The sequence below is a fragment of the Drosophila guanche genome, unplaced genomic scaffold (genome assembly GCF_900245975.1).
Source record: "Drosophila guanche unplaced genomic scaffold, DGUA_6, whole genome shotgun sequence".
NCBI lineage: Eukaryota > Metazoa > Arthropoda > Insecta > Diptera > Drosophilidae > Drosophila > Drosophila guanche.
Genome location: NW_022995750.1, coordinates 4294629 through 4317466, shown reverse-complemented (window position 1 = coordinate 4317466; position 22838 = coordinate 4294629). Strand labels below are relative to the sequence as shown.

The window sequence follows — 22838 nt, the reverse complement described above, 5'->3', positions numbered from 1 at the left end:
TGTGTTGATGTTGATCCAATCCAAAAGCCTGCGAAACACCGCAGCTGCTGTCCCGAATGTACGTATGGGATATGGTATCTATGTATATATGGGTAATAAATATATCTATATGCTATATATAGATGCGAGTGTTTAGGCCACCATTTACGTACATTATTTGAATGTGGATAAATAAATACAAAGTAATTCTCGGGATTTATACAAACGTTTTTGTTTCACTTTATATAATATAAGAGTTATTTAATACGATAGCATATATGTATGTGTATATACATATACTTATATATCAACACATATATCGTAGTAGTATACATTTAAACAGCATGTATAATTGTTTCATTCAGATTTAGTCGAGTAATCAGCACTTTTTAGAAGATATTACAATTTTGCTACAGAGAGTGTGTGTAGGGGATGTGTGTCGGATGATACATATGGTAGGAAATATAATTTATGATTTGTACAGATTTCATGTGTGAATGAATGAGTTTTTTTTTTTGTAAAGGGGATAATTGATACAATTTTCTGTTTTAAAAATGTCGACAAAGCTATATACAAAAAAAAATAATATGCAGCACTTTTAAGAACTTAATAACTAAAGAAACATAATGTTGTATGAACTATGGGGGGGGGGGGTGTGCATGGACGTCCCACTTCACTTGACCACAAGCGATTGCTTGAGATGCCGCACCAGACCGGAACCAATATCCTGTACATCCGGCCATTGTCGTATCACAAAGATGACAAAACATATTGACAGAAATGTGGTTAAGACGCGTACCCTATAGGAGAAAAGGCAAACGAGTTTTATTAGTTAAATGCATTGAATGACGAGTCGAAGAGCCGTACCTTGTTTTAAGAAATGGCATTATAATGCCCGCTGCTGTGGCCACTAGTAGGAGTACCACCTGTAATATCGTTAATACCACATTGATGAGTTTCACAACCAACGCCCTGGCATTTGAATTATCAATGCCCTCAACAGTGACATATTGTTGCTGTGACATGTGCTCCATTTTGGATATCTACGAGAGGGATTATATATCTATTAGACACTGTTCTCTTTTTCCTTTATGGGCTGCTTGGCTGCTGCTTACCCTCGTTTGACAATTCTCAAGTACTTCATTGACATCACGTAGTCTTTCATCGCTTTGGTATTGTACTTTCTCCTCCATGTCAGCAATCGTTTGCTTTAGATTCTCAATTTCATTCTGCAAAACAAAAGAAAAGATTATTTATTTGGAACTATGCCAAAGGGGCATCATATCGTGTCCTACAAACCTGATGTAATTCCGTCAAGTCATTGATTTGCTCTTCGAGTCCCTCGGCACGATATCGTTCACTTTCAAGTGTGGCTGTCAGGTTATTAAATTCCTTTTGGCTTGTCTATAAAATCAGATAGCAAAGAGAACAATTTTAATGTGCGTTCCCAGAGAGGGAAGAGAGGATACTCCCCATACCTCTAGCCGTTCCATGCGCTCCTTGAGCTTCTCATTCTCTGCCTTGCGCTCGGCCAGCTCTGTGAGGAGTGTCTTGAGGACTATGTGATATTGGCTGGCACCAGATTGACTCTTGCCAGAGCTGCAATACAAGAAGAAAAGGATCCTCCGTTAGTAAAAATGCGAAAGAGATCCCCTTGTCATATTCTTACCCTGCTGGTATACTCTCACTCGTCACGCTGCTGCATTCACTGCCATTGTCACTATTGAATTTCCCTGTGCCACTGCCCGTTCCCGTATTATTATTATGTCCTCCACCCCCACCAGATCCGGTGGAGGTACCTGCACCTGGCACCTGCTGCTGCAGTCTTTCGTTGGCCGCCAGCACATCGGCGGCATTGGCCGCCTGCATGCCCTGCAGCTCGGCATCGCTCATCTGATTGATGTTGTCGGCGCTGCCAAACTTATTCTTGATGAGATGGGCAAACTCACGCGGCTTGGACATCACAGAGCCCGAGAATCCAGTGATGCCATCGCGTATGTTGCCACCCACATTCCTTAGACCCTGGCCCACATCGCGTAGAACTTCGCGCGGCTGTCGATGTTGGCTCTTGGTCTGAAATTGATGATTCTGCAGATCCTTGGCTCGTTTCGTATAGTTATCGAGCTTTTTCTGCAGCTGCGAGATGCTGTGTGCGCTCTTTTGGTTCTTCTTTTCGAAGACAGCCTGCAAAAAGAGAATGCAAATTACGGAATGAAGAGGAGGACTCTTCAGGACTCTTCAGGACTCGTACCTTGATGCGCTGCAGCTGCTGTTTATCGGCGCTGGCTGCTAACTTTAGATATTCGTTGACATTATCTGAAAGTATATTAAGACAAATTTAGATACTTTTTGTCTCACATTTCCTTCCTTTCAGGACTCTCTTACCATCTCTGGCAGTTTGCTCTTGTCGTATGGACTCCTTGGTGCATTGAATTTTCGTATTCAAACGATCAATGGCCTGGACACTGGAGCTTCTCTCGTGGGTGCATCTCCGGGGCCTTTTGCTGCTGTCAAACTCATCCGAAACGAACGATGAATAGTAGTCCTCGTTGCCAGACAATCGTGAATCCTCCAGGCCACTGCCTGTGCCAGCACTTCCTCCACCGCCGCCCTGGGTACCTCCTCCCACCACACCGCCAAAATCGTTCATATCATTGACGCCTACGAGGCCGCTGTAGGCCAATAGGCCGCCCTGATCCGAGCCATGGGTCCGCCGCTGCCTCTCGCGACTCCTACGCCGGTGGGTGGGGCTGTGGCTGCGAAAGCCACGTGCCACCACCCCACCGCTGCCCAGACTGCCGGTCACCGTGTTGCCGCCGCTGTAGACAGCCGCCTGTGCAGCTGCCACTGTGCTGGAGGAGGCCGAAGAATTGCTATTGGTGTTCCCCGAAGCGGGACCGGAAGTGTTTGCAGCGGCTGCTGTCGTAGTCGTTGTTGCTGTGGCTGCTGATGCTGTCCCACCAGACGATGATGCTCCTACTGCTGATGCACCGCCTGCTGCTGCCGCTGCTGTTTGTGTGGCTGCCGCTGCCTCGCTGGCCCGCTCCCTGGACACTGGTAAATTATGGCGCATAGAAAAAACGGTACGTGTGATGGGTTATTGCTATTTCTATTTCTGTGTCTTTTATATTTTCTTTTGGTTTTAGTTTCGTTCTTCAAATGTGAATGATAAGAGCGCGTTGGTCTCGCCGCAGCACAAGCAGCAGGGAAAAATGTATTGCATGCACATAGGCGCCAGCTTAAAATGAAAGCAGTGTCATCCGCTGTGCATTTGTGTGTGAATGAGTGAGCGGATGGCGGAAGGGAGAGAGAATGTGCAAGTGCTGTTGCTGATGGTGAATGCTGTGTGCGAGAGAAAGAGAGTATGAGAAATAGTGTCAGTGTATGAGAAAGAAGCGTTATTTTGTGAGTGCATGTGAGAAACAGTTTGGTAAGAGGTGACAGTGTGAGTGATGGTTGTGCTAGGCAAGAGAGCGAGTGAGAGTGATGACAGAGCGGAGTGTTGATGGCTGGTGCTGTGTGGGCGACTTTTGATAGCTTTTTTGCACTAGTGTGTGTGTGTGCTTTTTGAGTGAGTTATGTGTCTTCACATACGTGAATGATTGACAGTTAGACCCGACAGCCTGTGCGGCGCGAAAGAGATATATAGAGAGAGAGAGAGAGAGAGAGAGAAAGAGCGCACGCAAGAGGAAGAAAAAAGACAGAGAGAGGTGGGTGAGAACAGCAACAAAGGTTTGAATGGCTTGTTTAGTTGCGTGTGCCACAGTTTTTGGCGAAAGCACAAAGAATGCAACAAAAACATTAAAAAGAACAATTAGGTGCAGTGGACACTAAATAATAAGATACAGCGAAATCGAAATTAAAAGGAAAGCTAATAAAACCAACTTTTTCTTTGCGTTACTTAAATATGATTTACTGATTCAATTTTGTTAGTTTGATGCGTATTTCTGCTTATATTTTATTTAGTACAATCCCACATATGGGGATTAATGAAAGATTTGTCAGTGCATATTTTTTTGTTAACATAAAGCTAATACCATATGTGTGAAATGATTATTTAGATACCTACATTTATCAATGATTTATTTGTGTTTTGCTTGAAATTCGAGTTTCTATTTTGTTGTGGATCGTGTGTGGTATGCAATGTAGTACGAGAGGCTACAACACATTCAACATTCAAACGGTTACAAAAGCTGAAGAAAGGGAATACAAAGAAAGATAAATAAAACAAAATAAAATAAATGTAAAGTAAAGTAAACAAGAAAACAATGGTTAGGGAACAATTTAAAAAAATGGCTAATAGAATAGATATGTACATATGTATGTGTGTTTATATTCAGAGCACTAAACAATCGGCACTCAATAAACAATCAATAATTGCAATAAAAACGAAGCACACAAAAGCAGGCTATAATTTTGGTAAATTTGCTCTTTGGATTTCTATGGCTCTGCGAAAAGCTGATTGCGGCCAATACTCGTACTATAAGCAAACTACACATGATTTGGGGTGTTGTAAGTGCGGCCGTGTGTGTGGTTTCTAAGGGTGGCTGTAAGGCAGCAAGGGTGCTGGCGGGGGGTTGCTTTGGAGATGAGTCATCATTCGTGTCTGGAGCATAAATTGAGAGCATCATATGCTCGAAAGAACCCACAATTCCTTTGTGGCACAAACAGTTTTCTTTTTCTGTGCTTTGTTCTATTTTTCCTGACTGTTTTTGTTTTTATTTTGGTATGCATAATGGTTGTTTATATATTTTAACTATAAAATGTTCTTTTGGGACTAAGATCTAATGGGTTGTTGGTTCAAAAGTCATAAATGGAAAATTTGAAAATCTGACACCCATTCTCCCCATAGCATCTAATTTCTACAGTTTCTGTCACATTTTAGTGAGCGTAAGCTTTATTTAACTAATCTTTTCTTGAACCATTAAAGCAATACACAACTCACATTTTCATATCTTCCTAAAGCTCTCAACTTATTAAGGGTCCCATTATATTCTCTTCTTTAAACCTATATTTCATTCAGCATTCAATTTTCTACATTATTTGCCTCTTCTTAAGCTCACATTTCATTCATGCTGCTCGTGTGCTGCAGACTTAATAGCCGGAAATGCTAATTGAATCAGCAGCAGAATCCCAACCTACTGATAACAGCATTATTTCCTAGTTAGAAACAAGATTGAAACCGCCAGACATAATCATGAAAACCATTAAACCAGAGACACTGATGATAAGATGATAGGAACGAGGAAGCTACAGCATTAACACACGCGCCAATCAAAGCAGTTATGAGGCTTATTATCACAGGGAGAAATAAATGTAACTTCTCTTTAAAGAAAGATAGATCTAGGAAATTTTTAATTAATAATTACTCTGTTCGGTGCTGCGACTTGCGGATGGACTGCGACTGGCGCGTAGATTCGAACTGGAGCCGCGTGATGGACGCAGTGGATGTAAGGTTAAGAGATCCCGACTTTGATTCGTAGGCGTATGCACCACCGCATTAGGCGTTGCGTCCATTATTGCATATTGTTGCCATTCAATGGGCTCTGATCACAGATTCTGTCACACTCTACAAAGAAAGGAGAAGAAACCAATAAAATATATTAAATATATACCATTTTAATCATTTATAATATTTCTAGGCTGCGGTATGACAAAGTCCAAAGGTGAATCAACTCTCGTAACCATTCAACTGATAATCCAATCCCCCCGATCACACACAATCACGGCTATAAATATAATACGAATAATAATAAAACTGGAGCAGATTTAATTATACAACAATTCTATAAATTCTTAGCATTTTGCAAGAGATTTTTTGAGAGTGTTGGAAGATGAAAACCATCTGATTATATATTATAAAATATTCCAAATATTCTTGTAAAAAAGTGTTTCAAGTGTTAAGTGATTCCATTTGTAGAAATGTTGGGTATACACTGAAGCAATAGTGAACAATTTAAACAATTTAGGCGCTTTTTATATAATTTATGGAACAGATCTACACTCTATGAAAGGGATAATAAATACACAATCGAAAGAACAGTTTGTTCTATGCATTCACTCCTTTTTAGATACCATCCCCTTTCAAAATTCTCTTAAGTTATCACTTTACTTTCCGTCCACTGCACGTTTGTATATGTTTTTATAGACCTGATATGGTGGCAATTTATTGAAGATAATGGCACCTACATTGTACACACAATCTCTCTCTCTCTCTCTCTTACTCTCTTTGTATAGCTGGTGCCGCCAGTAGCAATATCAGAAGGGGAGAAGACCTTATATAGATCGATTATGTGGCCTGCTCCGTCTGGTAGATTGTATAATATTGTATGTGCACGTAGTACAGAACTCAAGTGCCCTGAGCGGCATGCCAATGGATGTTTTATATTTAGAGGATGAGATTCAGAGGTGCTGTCAGAGGTACAGTCAGGGGAGAAGCAGTCAGGGTAGAAGCAGTCAGAGGTGGAGGACACATCATCATCAGGGCTGTGGCACACAATGATAACAATTGTTTACCCGATTATACAAACATTTATACAAACATTCATTTTTCTTGTTGCCAGCAGAAACACACACACACACATACACAATTGTGTTATTAAAACATAAATAAGACATCCTTCAGCGATGTAACACCTCTGTGTTTCTAGAGTGGGGGGAGGCAGCAATTAAAGAGCTGTACCGATGGATAGCACATGTTCCGGCTCTAACAGTTCTCACAAGGAAATGCGAATTTCAAGAGCGCAAGTGGGAGGCGGTCGAGAGTCGAGCACTCAGGGAATTTCGATTTCTTCGATCTTGCAACAAATAATGAAACGATTGTAATAATTGTCAGAAGACTATTAGTTGCATGTTTTATGTATTATAGTGTAGTTCTTTATTCCTTTTACGAAATAAGCCTAAGCAGCTCCACAGAAATACACAGGTAATATTTCACCAGAAAATGTCTCAGATTCCAATAAAGTTAAGCCCTTTTCAAAAGTTAATCTATATTAATCGGATGATGCCTTTGTTAAAGTATTACTCGTGCTCTTACGCTGCTGGAGAATGCTTCATGCTTCACTCCCATTCCGATGTGATAATCAGCTTGAATGCCAGTATATCTTTCACTTTCACACTCATTTTAATACATAAAAGACCGAAGACCTACCCCATTGTAACTTCAATTGAGACAGGAACATCCACATGCACACGCTCTCTTCTGCCTCCTCCTACTCCTTCATTTTTCTCACTTCACTTTCGTTTACATTTTTCGGGTAATTTTCCGTTTCGTAAATCCCTTTAAGCTCCGACAGACAGACACATAAACGCATAAGCATACGCATACACAGTGTAGAGATAGAGAGAGACTTTTACAGTACTGTAATATTTTTGCATTGTAAGCTCATTCCAAGAGCAAGAGATAATGCTTAGAGATGGAAGCAATGGGCGTGCGTGTTTTGTACACTCGTGTTTAATAGCAGCAAGAACATATAAGCATTAGCAGCAAGAGAACAACATAACGGGGAACCATATTGGAATGGGATGGTAACGGATTTAGACTATTATTCGATCTAGGCTCCTAACTTTATGATATACTTTACAATTATCTCTCTCTGTTCACAATCCGCTGATTGTCACGCTCCCATCTCTAATAAAGATGGACTTTGCCTCGCGCACCGCTCTGCTTCCCCAGTCCATTGCGCTTTCAACCCAAATGCTCATCTGCACTTGACTGCGCCACAGCACACATGAGGGAAGAGACGGAGAAAGAGTAAAGGAAGGGGGAGGAGAAGAGTGATAAGAGAGACGCAGTGAATATGGAGGGGGGAGGATATAAGCACAAGCAGAGTGAGATGGAGAAGGAGAAGAGGGGCTCATCTACTACGTTTTTCTTCTCTTACTCTTTCTCTCGAGCATAATCATTTTTCTTTATGCCCCTTTCTTATTGCTTTCGTTTCGGTTTCAGTTTTTTGTTTGTTTCGGAATTTTAATCAACGTTTATTTGTAACCTTCTTTTGTTGTTGTTTTGTTTTTGTGTACTTTGTTTTTTTTTTATACCCGCGTCTCAATCGCTTTCTTCGCTAGTACTTTCGCCTACTCCTTCTACTTAATGGAATGATGTTTTAACAGAAACAAAAACCATAATAATAATAACAAAACGACACGCATTTAATATATTTTGCAGAAAAAGAAATTTAGTCTGCATAGTCTCAGCAGAATATTGCAACAAAAGCTGCTTACGAGTTTAAAAAATAAATTCGTTCCATATTTAATTATTTTAAAGTCTAATCCACTCTTTTCCTTTAATTAAGGTCGCATCCACAGAAATAATTCTGGTGCAATGTGCATTGCATTTCAACAAAAAGCTGTTTTCAGTGTCATTGACTTGGGCACGAGCTTAACCTGTGTTGCTGTCTTTGTCCCTCTTTCTCTCACTCACTCTCTTTGTCACCATATCTCTGTTTTGGGTTCGTGTTTCGCTTTAGTTATCAGCTTTCAAGTCGCAAAAATCTCGTGAAAAGCAGCTCGGAAAAAGTCAAGTACTTGATAGGGGCAAGCCTTCAGCTGATGTGTGCCACACAGAACCCTCTACGAATATGCATACTATCAGTATCAATGGTTGTCTGTTATCACTAGTCTATTCGAAATCCTACGATCCTCAATGGCAAGTGCAAGTACAATCTGAAACCCATTAATGGGAAGCAGTACTTCCGCATTGTTCACACGAGCAGTTGGCCACTGTTTGGGGTGTGGGGTGAAGTGGGCGCTCAAAGTCCAGAGAGATAATTTATCAGAAGATAGAATAGAACCCACAGACCCCGACCTCAATTATGCACAAAAGACAATAATTTATCCGAATGACTCAGTGAATGAAATGCGGCAACGTTGCCCAGCACGACCACGACATCAGATGGATAGAACATCTACGGGTAACATGCAACATGTGGATGCAACAGCCCATGCCTCCCTGTCACCTTAAACTTTTCAGCACACTGCCAACATTTCATTCACCTAACCATCATCTGTAGCCTGCTTCCATCGGAGACTCTCTGACTGCAGCTCTGATGCCTCCTCCCATCTGTACCTTCCTTTTCAGCTCTTCCTCTCACCTTTCATGGAACTCTCCCATCGTACTGCAGCTCAACGTTTTTTCCATCCATCTGAGACTCCCATACGTTTCTCCCATTACCTTCCTACCTTCCCTCCCGCAGCTGGTTATCGTTTGTGAAGGTCACCACGCTTGGATTATAAATATAAAGAACCGTATTAAATTATAAGTCTGAGCAGACATCTACGAACTACAGACAGTGGCAGAGAGACAGCCAGACAACAGACGACAGACAGCCAACAAGCGGCAGTCATTCAGTCAGAAAATAATTACTGTCTCGTTTTGCATTTCCATTGGGTGTCCATTATATATCCTCCCCCCCCCTTTTCCACTGCCTTTCCTCCCACACTCATTCCTTCTTCGGTTCGCCTGCTTCTTCCATCTGCTCCTACAAGTCGTAATTCAATCATTAGCAATAATAATGTTGTGTGTGGAAATGCTTTTTATAGACGACAAATGGGTTCCACAAATCTACAACACACAACAAATGTTTCTGGAGTCGATTTGCATTTGAATTTCGAATGATCTCATGAGCACCGTCCCGGCTGCGTCTTTGGACTACAGTTTTCATTGAGTTCAAGACTCGAGTTTTTAACTCAAGAATTCAAATGATCTTAACTCTGGCATTCCAGACGTTGCTATCTTGAAAATCTTTAGGAATAATTATCATACATTTACAAATTACAATTAGAAATCATGTCATGTGCGAAAAAGTACCCAGAATTATTTCAAGGCGGAATTTATGGGATGTCAACTTCGCTAAGGCGCACAAATATTTCAGTACTTATCGTTGCAAATCGATAAGAATTAATAGGTTTATATTTAGTTTATAAGGGATGTAAGGGATTCAAAGGAATTGATGGAATTTACGATGGAACTATCTTTTTGTGTTTTTTGTCTACCATAGAAAACTGTCTGTAAAATTTTCTTTCGCTTTTTTAGCAATGAAAAATCTATATAAATATTTATTTAAGCAATATATTTTAAAATACCAAGTGATATTCATTCCCTTTTCCTCTACTCACACCTTTTCTACCCATTTTGCGCACCGTCTTTCACTCATGGCTTATATAAGAAATACCTCAAAGATAAAACACGAACCAGCCAACAGCATAACTGTTGGCCAGGTCAAGGCTTGGCTTGGCTTGCGATGGAACATTCAATGAACTTGTGTTTTGGGGGGGGAAAAGACAAATTTGCAAAGTTAACTTAACGAAATAACAATAAAAGCAGCCAAGTCAGAAAAAAGCAAAAGAAAACAAAAGCAGAGTGAAAACTTTTTGAATGTTTTTAAAGGGGCCATTACCATTATTCGTTAAGAGTATTACCTCAACATTTTAACAACAGGCGAATGATGTGGGCCATGTTTTTGGAAAGCTCTTTAACGTCCCCTTAAATACAGGGTATTACGAGTCGATTAAACTTCCAACTAATTTGCTTCCCCCATCAAAATCTCAAAGGGTAACTATCTTTCATTACCTTTAAAATATTATTTTTTTGCCATTTGCCAGTTTTAAGGGTATTTTTCAAATCCCAATCAAATTTTCTGATAATATATTTTCTGGAAGTAGCTTTTCTTAAAACAAAAAGAGCTATTTTTTTGTTTTAAGAAGAGTTTTTGAGTACTTGGAGAGTTTTTTCATGGTTTCCAAACGAAGGTTATTCCAAGCATATTTTTCTTTCAATAACTCTTTTATTAAAAGTGTTTTCTAGAGTGTTTCCAGCGTTTAAAGATCTTCTCAAGCGATCTTAAACCGTATCTGATGCTTCGGCTACCAAAAAGTTAACAGTTAAAGTTGTTGTTTATGTTGCTGTAGCTTTTATTTCTGCGTTAGCCTGCCTTGTGTTTTATTGTTGCAGGTGTTTAAATTGTTGTTAAAAAAAGGCAGTGTTTTTTTGCAACGAAAAGGTTAAGGAAGAGGGGGAGGCGTGATAGCCGCTTGCCAAATGTCGCCGCGAGAGGGGGAGCGACGACAGGCAGCACTTTATTGGGGTCTCTCTGACAACTTTGTTCTCATTTGTCAAGTGCGAACAGAGAGGGAGAGAGGAGGAAAGGCAAGAAGGCAGAAAAAGTACACAAACAGGGGGAGGCATAGATGTGGAAACCAGAAGGAGAAACAAACAGAGATAGGCAAAGAGAGGGAGGTAGTGCACCTGGTGTCAAGTGCGGAGGGAAAAATAATCATCGTTCATCGTGATTCATGCCTCACCGCGAAACAAAACAAAAACGCGAAGCGAATGCGACTGCGACTACGACACACAAAAAAGTTGCGCAACATTTCGTTTGTTTCGTTTTTTGTTTTCAGAGTTCACAGATAAGCGCTAAGCACTCGAAGAGCAGCGAAAAGCTGTCATAATCGACTACAGAGCCAACAGCAAACCGCAACAAAATCACAAGCAGCAGCAGCAGCACAAACCACACAAAAAAGGCTAAAGAAAAGCCAGGGAAAAACGATATTATAGCCCAGAAAAAAGGTATTATATGGCAAAAAAAAGAAAAGAAAAACTAATTGGAAAATGCTAAGAGAAATAGTAGGGAACTATAGGGTCCATAACCACCCATTCTTTTGTAGTGTAATATTTACCAATACAAATTTGTAGGTAAATTTTCCCATTTAATATTTAATTAAAACATTTGTAACAATCCTTTTTAGATAATTTTTAAGCTCTTTTAGCTGCATCTCTAGGACAGCGGACAAATGTAATAATTATTTAATAAATATAGAAGAGTACTGAATTGTTCCACTGATTCCTCAGTTCCTGATTTGTAATCTAATCTGTTGATCGATATTCAGAGTACTTAAATGTACATTACCCTACCAATCAGATCTGTTTTTTGCACCGTATCAACCCCAAAGATATCAACATTCTGCAATTGTATTTTAATTACAAACATATCACACTTATCAATCAATCAGTCACAGGTGTTGTATAATTATCCACTGGAATGTGGTACATAGGAAGAAGACACGATACGAATATCGATGTAGAAATTCCGAGTGCAATTGAGGGCATTTCTTTGGTGATGTTCTTTCATTCGTTATCTATAATAATTAGTGGGTTGCACAGGTTGCACGTGGGTAAATTAAAAGTAAACTCTAGATAAGATACAATTTAAAAAAAAAAGGGCAAACGTTTCTGTTTATGAGAATTTTCGTGCTGGTAACATAAGTATGACTAGGAACATCCTTCTAAGACAGATTGAGACTCTAGGAATGTGCGCATAAAACTTATAAAAATAAATCTCTGCACTTATGTACATAATATGTACACACTGTTAAAAGCAACACAGATGCTTCTGTGCACTTTCCAACACGGACTTAAAACTTTAAAATTTATTCCCTGTACTTACATATACATAAGCTTGTTCCCAATTTTTCTTTGCCTGTTCCCAAGGCCTAAGTCTACAATCTCAACTGTGCTTGTCCCACAGAACAAAATGTGCCCAAACACGGAAAGATGATGAGTAGCAAGAGAGGCCAGCGGTGAAAAAGGAAAGGAACTTGTTTTTTAGACATAAAATCTGCTCACTAAATATGTCTCCAAATGAATCAAGATTTATACTATACATTTTATAGACATGTTCTTTCGGCAAACAGTAATATTTCTAAGACTCATGTCAACATGAGTAGGCTGAAATTTCAAGTCTCCACTCTCCGCAGCGTATGGTAAGAAACGAATCTCTCCAAATGAATCAGCCAAACCATAAAACACAAAGATAAAAATATGATTTATGATACATTCCGTCTCTCTCCCGTGCTGTATCCATTTCTTTCCAATTTTAACTACCGCCTAAACAAATGAATTTGAGTTTTCCCAAAAAAATATGTACTCTCCGGAAGAGAGCGGCGTACCATAAACCGTTAGTAAACACATAAGTTGTTTCCAGGGAGATTTATGCGATTTTGCAAGAGGGAAATTGTCCCTCAGGTAGCGCCAGATAATGAGGCGCCTAATGATCAGTTTTTTATGGCACACCATATAATATCTCTTTACAGATGTGAAAGAGAAGGAATTCAAAGGTGAAAAGAAAAACGAAGGAGAGTGAAAAGGGGATGATAGACATGAAATTGCAAAAGATTTGCTTATTAAATATTCATTATTTTGTTAGTTAAAGTTTCTTTTTCGCTACTTTCGACGTAATTGAATTTCCTCTTTTTCCAGGCTTCTTTAAATATAAATCTATTACACACCTCTTAAAATGGTAGGCTATCTCTAATACCATCTGCTAGTTGATCTCAAGAACTCAAGAGCTCAAGAACTGCATTTATTTTCTGTACCAAAAAAGGCAGAAAAATATAAAGTGTAGACACAAGTGTCAGTCAAATCTCAGTTGTATAAACATGATCCCTAAAAGATGTCCCTCCAAATCTAAAATGTTCTTTACCGATCTCCACAGATCTCCAAGTATACATATGTACATATTTGTGTGCATGTTTATTTATTGCTTGACCGCAATAAAGTGCGACACTTTGAGTTTCGATTCGATTGCCAGAACCCTCATGCATGTCAGTCCATGAATCAGCAAAGTTTTTTATATCCGAGTTTTGCAATAAACCATAATATCAGATTTCCTTTCATTCTTTTCTTTATTTTCTCTTGTTTCTTTTCTGCGCTCTGTTTTCTGATGATTCAAAGGTGATTCAAAGTTGAGCGAATATTTGTACATTGAAGCGAGAGTGAGTATCTATTGTGTCACCCAGAAAAAGGGAATTGACTGTTTGTCCAACGTTCTGTTTTTGTTGTGGGTTTAGCCAACACCTGAGGGCTCAACTGATTGCTGATTAATGTCAGGTGTGTGTCTGATGTGTGGGTTTCTGTCGAATCTATAAGCTGATGTGTGCGCGTGGGGTTCTCTGTAACTTGGACACTAGATAAGGAAAGGCGCAAAAAGCGTGAACCTTTCCCAATCTTCAGGCACTATTTCTGCTGGCCAATTCTATTCCAAGAAAAGATTAAGTATTTGTCAAAGAAAAACATACGTGGGGTTCAGCAAAAGGAAATACGATATATGAATATTTTTTGTGATCTAGAAAGAGCTTTTCCCAGTCAAACATCCAACTTGCTGTCAAGTAATTACCTTTGTGACAGTTATCTAATGCTTTTTGTCCAGTATTTTCTCTCTCTTCCGCTCTTCCAGCTATTAAAGCAATTGCTTTGTGCTACTTTCCAGATATACTCTGTCACAGAAGATACTTTTTTCCACATGTCTGTCTGCAAATGAAATGCGACTGTCTTTGCCTGTCTGTGGCTGTTGTGGATCGTGCTTTTTCGTGTTTTTTTGTTGGGGCCATAATTCATGACAGATTTAAAACTATTTCATTGCTAAAGTAGCTAGCTGCTTGGGCCTGCCTCTGCTCTTTTTGGCCATGTGGTTCCGTAGTTCGTGGGTGTTGCTGCTGCTGCTTTTTCCACTCCACTTTTTCACTTTTTGTTTATATTAGATCAAGAGATTATCGATTATGCAGCCTTGACCTCTGGCCTCAGTTGAAGGCTGCTGGCTGCTGGCTCTGCTTTTGCTGTTCCTGCTGACTAATGACTAATGTGCGGTTTGTGTTCTTTAAATGATTTTTATACCGAAATATAAGAGGAACTTTGTGGAAGCATCTAAAAAATTAGGGAACCCCTAAACAAATAGCTTCTTACTCTCGCACTTTTTCTCTGACCTCCAAAGTTGTATTTGAGTTTCTACACATTTTCTCCTCTTTTCTCCCCAAAAGAAAGTTCTTCAAGAATCATTAAGTGCTGACTCTCTCTCATACATCATAAGATGCTTTCGCGTATTAATTGAATCACGAGGCACGAGGTACAACTCTTTAATGATTTAAAGTTCAGCTTCAGCGGCTTCCTCAAATGACAAATGACAACCCATGACACCATAAAAACACTCAAACTCTGTATCTTTATGATCTTAAAGCACTCTCCGAATCCCTGCCTCACCTCTGGGATCACCTCTTTCGATCACCAACTCCAGCCAAAAGCCCTCTCTGATCCCCACCTTTGTGCCCACATCTCCCGTTCTCTGTTGGCCCTCGCTGCCTCTTCCCCATCTCTGTCACTGAATCTGTAAATGTTATTGACCCGCAAAGCCCAAGAGTCAATTAAGCCGCCAGTTCGGTCGTCTGCCGGCCCCCAAAAATGAAATATGACGAAATGGAGACGCGACGCTTAAGGGCGTGGCATTCATTGTATTGGAAATAATTGTATGCATAGTTTTATTCAATCATTTAAACCCCCCAAACCCTGCAATTATTTTGAGCAATTATACGAGTCAAAATGTGCAAACAATCATCTTTTTGTTTGGCAATTATTTTGGTTAAATGTTTCGCAATGAGTAAAACCCAAATTAAATGAAATTAATGATGGAAAACGATGAAAATGTCATGACTTTCGATAAGGAATATTTAATATTAATATAACGAGGGCCAATCAAGACTCTGTTACATATTGTATAAATTATTATAAAACGTTATTAACTTTCCTGTTGAAATTATTTGATCTATTCTTATTCAGTCTCATTTTTCATTGTACAAATCTTGTATTTGTCATAATTGTTTCTTATTTCTCCATGATATTTCCTAGAACCCATTTTTCCCTCTTTTAATAATTTCTACTAAAATAAACATGCAAATCATTCAAATTTCCCCACCTAAGACCATAATAAAGATGGAGATATCTCTTGCTCACTTTTTCAATCATTTATCCGCATTTTATGCAATTTTTGTGTTGACAATTTGTGTTCTGTCATGCTTTTTATACAGTTTTCTGTTTCAGCTGTTGATGAATACTATTCAGTGAATCATTGAATCATCGGAAGAAAAGACAGCGATCAACAATACAATCAACCTGTTTAACATTTTTACAACGAATGTTATTCAATGAATTGTCAGCAGAAAAACAAAGACAAAAAAAACTCATGAAATACGTAAGAAAATAAAAAAAGGCAAACACAGACGCCCCATCGCTCGCATGACTAAAATGCAAATACCAAGAAACAACAAACACAACAAAATAAATGAATAAAATACAAAACAAATACAAATACAAATACAAATAAACATCAACAAATGAAATGCTGAGACGCTGAAACGCGTCTGAGAAGTGTGTTCGCGGAACGGATCAAATGCCCCTCTGAAAGCCGATGAGAACCGGAAAACAATGCGAAAAACAAAGGAAACACAGCAAAACAAAAACCCAAAAGTCAAAAACCAAACGCAAACTTTGCAATAAATAAACAATAACAAATAGAGCCACATCTACTTTTTGTACTCGCATTTTATGGCCATTTTGGTATGACTTTTTTGTGCCGTAAACAAAGAAAAATCACAAAACCGGAAAGGAAAATGGCTCCTGCAAATTATGGAAGCTTCGGATACCCTAGAATATACATTGTTCTGTGCACTCGAAGGTCTCTAGGAACTTTTAAATCCAATGAGACGCTTTAACACCCGTCGTCCTTAAGCCTTAAGTTTTTTCTGTTTGATCTTCTATCATTAAACTGTTTCATTTTAAACTAACAGATACAGTTTTTTGATCTTGGTATTATTAAGTTATACCTAAATAGTATTTTTACACCCTGTGGCATATGTCTAAAGTGCTCGTAAGAAAGAAAAGCCATCTCATTAAATCCATAATACCTTCTCTCTTACTGGGTAACCAAAACGGGTTTATAAAAGCTCACAGATTTCTAAAGAGCCAGAAGGAGTTAGAGATACCAATGTACATAGATAGAGCCAGAAAGAGAAAAAAGATACAAAGCCAGAAAGAGATGGAAATAGGTAAACAACATACGAGAATACGTGATATGTTGTGAGAAGGAAGTGTGGCACATGAGGCATGAGCCGACTTGCTTGCTGCCCAACACACCTCCGCTCATTTTGCAGTCACCTCTTCACCGTCTCACACCTCTTTCCCCCCTCACTCTACCTTTTTCAAAATGATTCACTGTTCATGAGTGTATTCGCTTGATGAATTTAAATTGTTCTCAATACTCAAATAATTTACACACTAAAAATTAAAACAAAGAGCAGGAAAAGTAAGCTGACTTTTGATTAGCATGAAAAGTACAAATATTTAAATATGGATGTGGCCAACATATGTATGACACCCAACAAAAAATCCAACAATTAAAATAACCTTTGGTGGGCGGACAGCAGCTCCCAAGAAAAAAACTGAAGCACCAAAAAAAGAAGTACTGGTAACACCAACAGCCTAAAGATGGCCAATGCCAATGCCTTTGATCATAACAATAAATTAGTGTGTGGGTTTATCGTTTATAAAGTATATTTTAAAAATGAAGAGCAACTTGAGGAAATATCTCCTTAGAAGCAACATCATTTACGATCCATGTGTTGGATTATTTACATACATATGTAAAATCATCTTAAATCTAGATTAAATACTCTTTCCAGAGAACGACACTTCCCCCAAAGTGATTCAACCCCTCTAAACACTTAAAACCCATTAAAATCTCTCTCTATTTGTTCTTCCTACAAATTGTTTTTAGGAAAGTTTCCCCTTCTGCCGGCACTACGAGTGCGAAAGTGACTCATATTGTAGCAAATTGGTGACCCAGAGCAGTGCTCCCCCATGAGATAGATTGGATGACCAAATACGTTCCATGTACATATTTGACACTGACCTTAAAAAGTTAACAAACAGCATAACACTAAAGTTGATTGTTGGATTGCTGGATGATGTTGTGACTGTTGTTACTCTCTGATGATTGGATGGAATCCAATCCCCCCTGAGTTCATTCATTCACTCGTTGTACAAAAGTTTTCAACAACTTCCGTTTGTGCACAAATTTACACATAAATTGTTCAATTGTTTTTATTTTTTTGCACAGAAAACAAAGAGAGTGGAGGGGACAAAAGTTTTCACTTTCACCTTTCGCTTGCGGGCAGGCAGGGAAGAGCGGAGGGAAAGGGGTAGAAACAGCGACAGCGGAACAGACCTGCCTGTCGTCTGTCAATCAATAATTTAATATTTGATATTCAGACATCATTATATGGGAGAGAAGGAGGGAGAGTGCAGGAAGCCCCAAGAGTGGAAATAAAAAGAGAGGAAAAAAAGAGAGAGGATAGACAGCGACAGACATGTAGATAGAAAGGGAAGGAAATATAATCCCATTTTACATGGGAGCAGCTGAAAGCTACTAGTTTTAGTCGGTTCGAAATATATCAAAAACTTAACCACCCGAAAATCTTTATGGCTGGAATCGATTCATTTTTGCATGCATCCCAGATTAATTCGAAACATTTAAACTCATATTAGCTCTGACATCATCTGCAATTCTAATTCCACTCAAAAAATTCCACATTATATACGTGCTAATTAACTCTAATCTGAGGGAAATTCCACTTTATAATAAGACTTCCGCGAATTTCCTATAAAATACTAAGAAAAATCACCTTTATATGGCGTGTACGTACCCAAAATACAAAAAATATCATCATTGTATGGCATGCACTTTCTTCATTGTTTTAAATAAAGAAATACTTCAAAAAGTAGCTAATCTAATAGCTCATTTGGCTAATCAATCGAATTAGGATGATAAAATGTTTAGCAGCTAGATTCGAGAGACCAGAGAGGTTCTTCGCCCAAAGAAAACAGAGAGGATTCCTATGCGAAAATGTAATCTAAACGGCGATAGAGAATGGGCTACGACTTATTGATCCTTAAATGCGATTACGGTGTCCCGCAAAAAGGGTACTAATAAAGGGTTTCCTTTTTAAGGAATACTAATTAGTATTATTGACCAAAAAAGGGCCTTGTTTGTAGGCAAATCAACCACAACTAAAGCCATAAAAAACACGCTGAATATCACAAAAATGTTAATGAAATATTTTGTATTGTTGGGTTGCGTCAGTTTTGGGTCTCTTGTTGCTAAGAGGAGCACGTGTGCTGCTCACTCCTCTCTTATTCTCTCGTTCTCTTTTGGGCACACGCCCAAAACAACATTCACGGGGAAATTGGGGAAAAACTAAAACAAAACGTAATGCTAAAACGAGAGGTTCGAGAAGTTCAAGAACAAAATAAAACGCAAACGAAAATCACGATTTTTTTTTTGGTCGTTCCGTTTTAATTAAATATGCAAATAATTTGCGTGTATTTTATGCTCTGATTATATTGCATAATGCATGATACGGCTTACGGTGCACGGTGTATTTTGAGGGACTAATGGGAATTGGAACTTGAAACTCGAGAGTCAATCGGAAGCTAAAAGAGAAACAGAAAATGAAATTGGGACCGTAAAGAGAGACTGGAAGTGGGCCACATGACAAAATGGTAATTTATGGAAACGGTTTTGCGGAGAAAGGCGAGGAAGAGGTGCAAGATCAAGGAAAATTATTGATTGAATATGATATTGATCATTTACTGATTGACAGCACAGTCAGCCCGCATGTCGGGGACGAAGCCCTGTGAGTCAATGACTTAATTGAATTCTTCAGACTGTTTGCCTTATACTTTATTGAAAATGTGTGATAATAAATGTATATCTTGGTAAGTATAGAAAATATGAGCAGTTGTATTGGCAAATATAAGAAATGTAATTTATATCTTTGTTTAAGTCAAAATTTTATGAAAGAAACGTTCTACAAGGGATGCTGGTTAAAGTTTTCAAATCTGTCAATCTTGTCTACAGATCATACGGGCAGCCATTCCTCTTGCTCTTCTTTTTTGCCGTTTAAAAACATTTGCTAGCTGTTGATTGATTGAATGACTCTTATTTTTCTAGGCCCCACTCCCACACCCCACACCGTAACAATTGCTAATCTCACGTTCTTTCCCCGCCATAATTCATCTCTCTCACGCTCTCCCCACACTCTAGCAGCCGCCGCTCTTTTGACGTCACCTGCTGCCTGCCTGACGCTTAGGTCTTCGCCCTCTCCAAAAATTCTTAAGGTACGCTAATGTGTGCGTGGGGTTTGCGTGTGTGTAAGTGCTTTTGGCGCCGTTGGCAACAAACTTTCGATGAGAGGAAGGGAGACAATACAGACTGGAGAGAGAGACGAAAAGAGCCGAAGGCTATTCAATGCACGAGGCACAAATTTCAAAAATCAAATTAAACAAAAATTTTAGCATAAGAGAGCAAAGCATTTTTCAATGAAAATATACAATGTGCTTATAGCTTTTTGGGTTATACATATGTATGTATAGGATATAGTATACATTTGTATGGCTGTGGTATATACCAATCCACCTCATAAATAAAATCATCAGTTGTCAGAGACCAAGAGATTAGTGAGAGTGGAGGGAGGCTTGGGGGATCTGCACACGAAATTAAATATATAATTTAAACACAGAGATTCCTCCCCAAAAATAGCCATAGCCCCTACCTACCATGAGCATGAGTGTGAGTGGGAAAGGCGAACAGAAAAAAAGAAGAGAGAAATATGACAATTCATTTCATTCACTCATTCATACAGTTATCATTTCTGTTAAATTTAATTCAATTGCAATTGTTGTTGCTGCAGATTCAACCGTGCCTGTCGCCGAATATCCAACAACAAAAAGAGGGAGATAATGCTCAATAGTTAAGTGCCTGTCGACAATGGGATACCCTGTTGACAGCCCAGCCCCTGTTGACAGCGCCTATGGTAACAATTAAATAGTTATGATTTTTTAGAAATGTATAGCAAATATCATTTTAAGAGTTTCGAGTTTATCTGTGTGGGAAGTATCTGTTCGAAGTGTTCACTATCATGGGTATGTTTATTGAATCTCTGCAACAGGGTATGCCAACGAAACAGGAAGAAGCAGTAATCAAAAGAAAAGACAACTTGGCTTTAAGAGGAACTGCACTTGCTGAACAGAGAGAGTGGAAAAAGAGATTGCAAGCGGGATAGAGAGAGAGAAAGAGAGTGTGTGTTTTCGTTTCCATAGGCGGCTCTCTTCTCTGATTTGTTATTGTTGCTGTTAACATGCCACAAAACGCATTTTCTCTCTATTATTATTATGAATTGAATTGAAGTTGTTATTAACTTTAATTGTGCCATGCTGATGGTGTGGGGAGCGGAATATCACAATGGAATGCAGAGGGGGAAGAGAGTAACATACAAATAGCAATCAAAGTGCAGTCGCCCCGCTGCAGCAGCAGCAGCAGCAGCAGTAGCGAAAGCTTTGCCATCCGTGTCAATTGCCAGGAGCGGACACAGTGAGATGAGGGTAGGGAGAATAAATAAACGTATGTTTCATCAATTAGCATCGATTCAACTCTCTTTATGGGTGCTGCTTCCCTTTTTTCCCATCACATTGCTGATTGATTATACATTTGAGTCTCTTTTCTTTCTTATAGGGCACCAACATTTCCCTTCTACCTGAATGGAAGAAACCGCCGCTGGGCAAGGCCCCTGTCGATCATTTGATATCCAGGAGCGTTGTAGTTTTTGAATAGGGGGAAGATGAAGCAATCTTTCAAAACGTGCTGCAAGCCATTCGAGGCATGGACCACGGCCCAAATCCAAATTCGCCTCTGGACAAACACGTCCAGGAACGGAAATACAAATGATTGATTGTTTTATTCTGCTTTTCCTCTATCCATAGGGGGGAAGGGCACTCAAAACGTGCTTTTACCCTTGGACCGAAACCCGCTCCTGGTCAACCATAACACACACACACCCAAGCATACGTGGGTTGGCAGGTACGTTCGTGTGTTTTCACTGTTCGGACAATGATAGTATGTGTGGGTGTGGTTTTAGTTGTTCTTCCTTTATGGTTTGGTCCGAGATATACATATACATATGTGGGCACATATGCATGCACATAACGCTCTCTTAAATAAGAAACTATAAACAATATTCGGCACGCACTCACCTTTGAAGCGCTCGTTGCAGCTACCCAACGCTTTACCGCTTTTTCCACTCTCTCGTTTTTCTTCCTCTCCTCTACACCTCTTTCGTGTGTAGTTTTTGGCTGCTGCTGCAAACTGCGACGCCCTTTTTTTATGCCTCTTTTCACTCTTCCTCCTCTCTGCACTAACAATAACAAATGCACACTGACACGAGCACAAGAGCACACCCACAGATGCCGCGAGAGATCTGTATTGGTGTGCGTTAACAACAATTTAACTTTTTTTCGCTAGATTTTTTCCTGCTTTAGCACCTCCTTTGGGCCCGTTTCTCTTTAGCTGTGGCTCTGCGCATTGCACGGTGGTAAAACTGGTTTTCCTCTTCTCGTTTGCGCGACTCTCGCGGTTCTTGCTCTTAAATCATTAATTCATTTAGTTGCTTGCACTTTACTTTCTCTTAGACGACTATTATTTATGCGCGAAACGGAACGAACAGTGGGCCACAACTAAATTTAAAACATATTTACGTTTTTACTGCCAAAGGCAGTGTGACCGCGGGTCTATCGAAGGAACATACCATCTGACCGTCGGAAATATACCGAAATATACCACCTCATTTTCAAAATACCTACCGACCTTCTTTTATAGTTTATAATTTTAGCGTTCAGTGTGCCCGAGAGATTATCGCCCGACCGGCTCTTAAAAATATACCAAGATATGCCCTTTGCATCTTAAAATTTGAAAAAAAGTGCGCACAACAAAAGAGATAAACTCAATTGTTTCCTGAAAGGGAAAGGCATCATAAGTAAATATTTTAATAAGCTCGCAGTGGTTTGGGGGGCAGTTTTCCTATCTTTACAATATAATTGGGGCTAGACTCCGGTTTATACATTGTAATTAATCCATTCTTTTGATACACCGGATAATGACAAAAAATGATTAACTGATTTCTTTGATTTTATTTCTTTTCTTTTA

The 22838-nt window shown here is 39.3% G+C and overlaps 1 protein-coding gene across 2 annotated transcripts; it reads right to left on the bottom strand.

Moving 5' to 3' along the window:
* Positions 1-309: 309 nt before the first annotated feature.
* On the bottom strand, positions 310-22402 carry LOC117586169 (transmembrane and coiled-coil domains protein 2). Of its 2 annotated transcripts, XM_034276078.1 has the most exons (10): positions 21890-22402; positions 5349-5548; positions 2365-3033; positions 2231-2295; positions 1649-2163; positions 1458-1578; positions 1279-1383; positions 1095-1208; positions 847-1022; positions 310-779 (listed from the first exon to the last, which is right to left on the bottom strand). In XM_034276078.1, exons 2-10 carry the CDS (start codon positions 5494-5496, stop codon positions 653-655), a joined length of 2040 nt encoding a protein of 679 aa, XP_034131969.1. In that variant the 5' UTR covers positions 5497-5548; positions 21890-22402; the 3' UTR covers positions 310-652. The 2 variants fall into 2 exon arrangements, with proteins under 2 accessions (XP_034131969.1, XP_034131970.1); XM_034276079.1 differs by lacking the exon at positions 21890-22402 and having other exon boundaries at positions 2365-3321; positions 5349-5492.
* Positions 22403-22838: the final 436 nt, after the last annotated feature.

Bases quoted from the DNA above. Each gene is read 5' to 3' on its own strand.
- LOC117586169 (XM_034276078.1), bottom strand. From the start codon at position 5,496: ATGGACGCAACGCCTAATGCGGTGGTGCATACGCCTACGAATCAAAGT. The intron at 1,579-1,648 runs GTAAGAATATGA...CTTGTATTGCAG, and splicing joins AGTGAGAGTATACCAGCAGG to CTCTGGCAAGAGTCAATCTG. The intron at 1,023-1,094 runs GTAAGCAGCAGC...TCCCTCTCGTAG, and splicing joins TTGAGAATTGTCAAACGAGG to ATATCCAAAATGGAGCACAT.